Below are 7,188 nucleotides of genomic sequence, written 5' to 3'. Positions count from 1 at the left end.
AAGTATTAATTTATCCTTTGTTGACGTATGAGGTCTTTCATGTTGATATGCTTTTTACTTTATTGATAACTTATATATATATATATATATTGTGTGTGTGTGTGTGTGAGCGCAATGTATTGCAGGAATTCAAAACTCTAAAGTTTGAAATGAAATTATTCTCGTTGGTAAAAAAATAAAATAAAATAATTCTCATAAAAGAAATGTGTTGACTACGTTTAGAGATTAATTATAATTATAATAATAAGAGCATGTAAAGGTTGAATTTTCTTTTGCGTTTTACTTTTTGCCAAACAAATGATGATAATAGACTAAGTGAGAAAATGAAAAAAATATAAAACTATATCGGTCATTGTATAAGTATATTTTCTAAATTTCTAATAGCTTGATAAAATAGAGTGTTGAAAATGAGACCCAAATTAAATAAATCAATATGACGATATCCTCACTCTTCACAATCACAAGAATGAAAATGATGTGGGATATATATATATATATATATAGTTTATTATTCGTTTCTTTTCTTTTCCTTTTAAAATTTGGCCTCTTACTATTTATTTTTCTTTAACACTTAAGTGTCACGAAAGTCTAAAATTGAGAAAACTCATTAATCATCCATCTTTTTAAACAAAATCACTAGTCATAAAAATCACCATCTATAATCCAAAAACAAGATAATACTAACAATACAGTCAAACGGCCCCTCATGAAGTCCAAATGACCATCCCTGTTCGCGAGGTTCATTTTACTACCGTTGGAAACACCAATCTGGTGCTTCGTGCAGTGTTTGATTTCCAACCCCACCCCCTCCCCCCGGCCCCCGTTTTTTTTTTTTTGGTCCAAACTCCAAATGCCTCATCCGGTCGCGCACGGCGTCAACGAGAGATCACTATCAAAGAATGCCTTTTTCCTTTTTATCCCCATAGGAATACCCAAATCCATATGCGAGAAGGCACAACCCGCTATTCCTCGTTTTATATGTAATTCAAAGCAGAGAAACTATCTTCTTTCAAGAAACCATAGCCATTGGGAATTCAAATTCATGAATTATGTCATCATTGAACAGCCTAACATTCATTCCCATACTCCGTTAAGTCTCATCCACCCACCTGATATATATAATATATTTATCATTTTAAATCCACGATTTGGATTACAATCTAATTTAATATTATTTATCTGTCGCTGTTTCTTCAAGATTACTTGATCAAACTTCCATTTCAATTGCCTGTTACATTCTTGAGTGAGACCGGTAAATTAATTTACTTCAAAGGTTTCGTACACGACTCGTTCATTTTGTGGGTATTTCACTATGTTGTACTGCCATGGCTTCTTCATCATCCCCAGCTTCTATATTTAAATCCCTTTTTAGGGGACTCAATATCACAACACCCCTCTTCAAAATCCTATTAGTGCCAAACCAAAACTTGGCTCGTTTGTCTTGCCCAGGAGGTTATCTGTGCAATTTCAGACTCCTCGTGGGGATACAAAGATGTCATTGAAGGCTGTTACTGTGTCAGCAACCATGACAGAGAAAGCCAAGAAGCGTTATCCTGGTGAATCGAAGGGGTTTGTGGAGGAGATGAAGTTTGTGGCAATGAAATTGCATACGAAGCAGCAGGCTAAGGAGGGAGAGAAGGAGATCAGTCAACCTGAAGAGCGATCCGTGGTCAAGTGGAAACCCACGACTGAGGGGTACTTGAGGTTTCTTGTGGATAGCAAATTGGTTTATGATGCACTGGAAAATATCGTCTATGATGCTGCTTATTCTTACTGTGAGTTCAATTTATGAGTTAATTTTAAAAGGTTCTTTATATATATATATATATTGCTAATCATATTATTACTGTATTGTTAATTGTTTTCTAATGTTCTAATTCTATAGTATGTTATATTTATGGGACATAGCAATGGTAGTTGATTTTCCGGGTTTTCAAGGGTTCATTTGATGCTCCGATTGAAATTTGGTTCATATTAAATGTTTGTTTTAACAATCCACGAAATGAGCTTTTTGTGTACCTTTTTCAAATAATATGTTCCACCATCTTAAATTTAAACCTTTTACTTATTTGTTTATTTCTTAGATGTAATCTCCAAATCAAGCTGTAACTGCAACTATTAGACTAAGTCCATGCTCACTTCAAAGTTCGTGCTCTTAGAGATAGAGATTTCAGAGAGCTCATGTGAGCTTTGTGAACGCCTGATCTGTCCCCCTCAGCCTATAGAAGACAACTCTGAAAAACATAAGCTTATTGAGACCTTTCTTTTATCCACATAGTTTCCTTATTTGAGGATTTATTGTTGTTATTCATATTAGTCATCTCTGTTCGGTAGTGTACATAGCTCATGATTTGGATTTTCCTTGGTGTATAATTATATCAGGCTTCTTGTATTTTTATCTTGTGAGTTTTGATGGATATCTTCTAAATGCTAAAGTTCATACTATCCTACTGTAGATGCTGAATTCAGAAGTACAGGATTGGAAAGGTCTGCAAGCTTGGCTAAAGATTTGGAATGGTTCAGGGAGCAAGGTCATCCTATTCCTGAACCTTCTTCACCTGGTCTTACCTATGCACAGTATCTTAAAGAGTTATCTGTGAAGGATCCCCAGGCCTTTATTTGCCACTTTTACAACATATATTTTGCTCATTCAGCTGGTGGTCGGATGGTGGGGAAGAAGGTAATTGATTCATAAAAATGCTACTTAAGATTCATGGTATATGACACAATGACTTAACATAAACTGACTGGTTTAGAAGTATCACTTGTGGAGTGGCATGTCAAATGTATGACTCATTTGGTTCTTGTTTCATCTTCCTCATCATATTTTGTCCATCATCGCTGCTATGATTGTTACATGTTAGACACAATTCTAAATATGAAAGAACAAGGTAGATTTGATGATAATCAAGAAGAAAAATATCTGCTTATAGGGATTATACACTAAGTTTTATTTTGGAGGCCTTTAAGAAATATTGTCTAACAGCCTCTATAGAAGTTTGTTGCAAAACTTTCCATTTATGTTTTTCTTTACATCCATAGGACTTGAAGAATGAAAATCTCCGATTGATCTTAGAGTTATTGAGAATGTTCCATTTGTGTGGTTCCCCACCTCTTTTTGGTGGCATGGGTTGGTTTCCAGCAATAAATGGAACTCACAACTGTTGATTCTCATAATCATAGGATGCAGGCTTTATAATGTTTTAGATTTTTCTTTTCAGTGATTTTCTGGAGCTAATGCTATGGTTGGTAGGAGAAAAAAGTAGGGAGAAGGGGAAAATGCAAGAGAAAAATGAAGAGAAAATGATATTTTCTCCTGCTTGGCTAAGGAGAAAAAAATGGGAGAGAAAGAAATTGGGAGGAAAATAACATATGGGATCTATATATTTTTACCTCCAACTTTTCTCTTCAAATATGGGAATATTTTGAAGAGGAAACACAATTTTCAAATTTACACATGAATATTTTATTGCCTCTCTCCATTTTCATCCTAATTTAGATTATTATATATTTAATAATTTCAGAAATAAAAATTAAATTTGGGAAAAATATTCTTTTGCTAGTATCGGATAAAAAAATTTATGAGTATATTTTTATTTAATTAGTAATATATAAAAAATTACATAAGTAATTTGTTAAAATATTAAATTTTATTATCTATAAATATTTTTTTAAACATGATAAAGTTATTATTATTCATATAAAATTAATAAATTTATTTCTATTTTTTCTCACTCAGCCAAGCATCAAGAGAAAAAAATTACATCCCTCTACTTCTCTCTTCTTGTGATTTTCTCTCTTCAATCACATTTTCTCTTCTCTCTATTTTCTCTTACATGCCAAGGAGGGGAGAAAACTTAGAGGAGAAATTCTTAAAAATAATAATTTTTGTTTACTATTTAGTTTTCCATCTTCCCTATTTTTCTCCTCATCCAAACCAGGGCAAGGGAAAGGCTAGGAGTCATGTTACTTTACTCTTATGATCGCTTAAGAGTCAAGTCATTATTCCACTTTTTTTTTCTGATTTTTTTAGTTTTAATCTACAGGTGGCTGAAAAGATTCTGAACAACAAGGTGTTGGAGTTCTATAAATGGGATGGTCAGCTTTCCCAGATGTTACAGGGTGTTAGGGACAAGCTGGATAAAGTCTCTGAAGTGAGTTTCATATTACCATAAAACCTTTACCTGTTTTTTTCCTCGGGATGACTAATTGCAATAAATTGGTTCTCTTTGCCTATGTTGTGCGGTGTTCGCTAACAGTGAGTCAACAATAAAACAACGACGACATGAAATGAAGTCTTCTAAACTCTGCGGCAAAAGTTGATTTCTATAGCTTGTTTAACTAGCTTCAAGGTTAGGAAAATTGAATCGGATTTGCTATGAGAGTTATTAGGTTGGTTTAGTTGGCTAAAAAATATCAACCATAGAGTCAATCAAGGTAATTTTGCTCTTAAACTATAAGTCTAAGAATGATTAAGACCTTAAACTCATTTTTAATACAATATTGTCATTCAACTTTTTTAAATAATGAAATGTTGTTCCTACCATTACTTGACCAGCAAATTATATAAAATGACTTAAAAATTTAAAGAAGGACTAGAAAATTATAAATAAATACCCTATAAAAGATCCTTTAATTTTTTAAAGGATACTTATTTGTAATTTTTTGAGTCATTTTTTTTATTTTTAAAGTTCTTTTCTGTGATTTTTTAGTTAACTAATAATCAAATATAATTATTGCTTATAATAGAAGTAATACTGCACTGTTTTTAAAAGTTAAAGAGGAATATTACACTAAAAATAACAATGGAGTCTCAAATGCTTTTAGATTTATAATTTAAAGGTAAAATATTGATTGAATCAAATCAAAACTGATTGTGTCTTGTTAATCTTGTTGAACATAATGAAATTCAACAGGCTCATATTTGTAATAAAACGGTCCTTGAAATTATTTCTGTTTATATTTTTCATCATATTTTCAATAAACCTTAAACTAGCATCTTCATTATTGCTTACCTAATTCAAGTGGAGATAGTGAATAATTGCTCAAGGGATTTTATTAGGGATGGACTCGAGAAGAAAAGAATCGTTGTCTTGAAGAAACTGAGAAATCATTCAGGCTTTCAGGGGAAGTTCTGCGCCTAATATTAGTATCATGATCATAGTTTTATTGCCTGCTATTCCTGTAATTATCTTGTAAGTAATGGCAAAAGCTTAAAACATTGTGTGATTTGGAAATTCTGTTATTCTCAATTCGTAAAGGTGTCGTGTGTGTGTGTAAATCTAGATATAGATATATTGTGTGATCTATTACGTGTATGTGACGAAATTATGTTCGGTATACGAGATGCACCCGAATTCAACTGCTTGCTTTTTAAAGTCAATCTAATACTATAATCAAACATAAATTTGGAGGAATGACATTAAAGGCCTTAAAAATAAACTTTATTATAATTTGGGTCTAAATAAATCTAATATTGCTTTGCAGGCCTTAAGGCCCTTATTGCCAATTTTTTTGAGACCAAAAGTATGATTTTGCCCTTTGTTTGATTTGAATTCAGAACTTTCGTAAACTCTCAAAATAACGAAATAGACCATGCACGATATAACATTCACTATGCACAAGAGAATATCCACGCATCCCCATAAAAAGTTCATGCATTTTAAGTATTTCACTAGCCTCGGCTTTAGCAAAAATAACTAGGCAGACCATGCATGACACAACATTCACTATGCATGATACAATGTTCACATGTGCTGAACAAAAAATTCATACATTTTCAGTATTTCACTAGCTTAGGCTATAACAAAATGACGTTAGGCAGACCATGCACGACACAACATTCACTATGTATAAGATAATGTCCATGCATGCTCAACAGAAAGTCTATGCATTTCCAATATTAAAAAGGACAATTACATCATATATGAATAATTTTATGTTGGGATTAGCCTAGGTACTAAAACAAGTATCCATATGAAATTTGACCCAATATTCCAAGTCTGATATATATAAAAAGTTAGCCACTATATCCAAAATATCTAATAGTTGCTTCTTGATATACAAACAAAAAATATTTGTGATTCCCACTTACCCAAAAAATATTATTTGGAAATTCTTTCATATACATAATTATAGTTGCTTGTGTATATCAAATAAGTACAATGTAACCACTTTTCATGCTGGGTTACAATTCTTACATGTCTTGTGACTGTGTCTAGCCTTTCCACATCTTGAACACGGATAAATCTTCTTATCTTAGAAGACTCTATCCTCCTTGTTCGTGGCCTCTCAGGAGGATGGCTGGTTAAAGACGATTGTAAGAAAAAAAAGTTTGTGATATAGTCTCACCTAAAAGTCCATGTGATTCTAATTTATCATTATGCTAGGCTTAACAAAATACTAAAGTTAGGCAAATAATGCATAACACAATATTTATTATGCAAAATATAAGGTTAATTTATTCCCAACTAAAAGTCCATAAGATTCTACTTTATCAGTAGGCTAAGCTTGACAAAATACACAAGTAAGCAAACAATGCACAACACAATATCCACTATGCACAACATAATGTTCATATATTCTCAATTTAAAATCCATACGATTCTACTTTATCAGTAGGCTACGCTTAACAAAATGCATAAATAGACAAATAATACATAACACAATATCTGCTATGCATAATATAAGATTCATTTATTCTCAACTAAAAGTCCATAAGATTCTACTTTATCAGTAGGCTAGGCTTGACAAAATGCACAAGTAAGCAAACAATGCACAACAAAATATCCACTATGCACAACATAAGGTTCATATATTATCAACTAAAAGTCCATACGATTATACTTTATCAATAGGTTAGGCTTAAAAAAATGCACAAATAGACAAACAATGCATAACACAATATCTACTATGCACAATATAAAGTTCATTTATTCTCTACTAAAAGTCCATAAAATTCTACTTTATTAGTAGGCTAGGCTTGACAAAATGTAGAAGTAAGCAAACAATACACAACATAATATCCACTATGCAGTATGCACAACTTAAGGTTCATATATTCTCAACTAAAAGTCTATACTATTCTACTTTATCAGTAGGCTAGGTTTAACAAAATGCACAAATAGGCAAACAATACATAACATAATATCCAATATGCACAATATAAGGTTCATTTATTCTCGACTG

At 32.1% G+C, this 7,188-nt stretch overlaps 1 protein-coding gene across 1 annotated transcript; it reads left to right on the top strand.

Moving 5' to 3' along the window:
* The first annotated feature begins 1,313 nt into the window (after positions 1-1,313).
* LOC129288643 (heme oxygenase 1, chloroplastic-like) lies at positions 1,314-5,362 on the top strand. The gene is made up of 4 exons (XM_054925323.1): positions 1,314-1,775; positions 2,457-2,680; positions 4,047-4,154; positions 5,063-5,362. Exons 1-4 carry the CDS (start codon positions 1,493-1,495, stop codon positions 5,156-5,158), a joined length of 711 nt encoding a protein of 236 aa, XP_054781298.1. The 5' UTR covers positions 1,314-1,492; the 3' UTR covers positions 5,159-5,362.
* The last annotated feature ends 1,826 nt before the right edge of the window (positions 5,363-7,188 follow it).

The sequence above is a fragment of the Prosopis cineraria genome, unplaced genomic scaffold, assembly GCF_029017545.1.
Source record: "Prosopis cineraria cultivar Desert tree isolate PC_DT_omini unplaced genomic scaffold, ASM2901754v1 PC12, whole genome shotgun sequence".
Taxonomy (NCBI): Eukaryota; Viridiplantae; Streptophyta; class Magnoliopsida; order Fabales; family Fabaceae; genus Prosopis; species Prosopis cineraria.
Note: the sequence above shows the minus strand (reverse complement) of the source record. Positions and strands in the feature narration are given on the sequence as shown.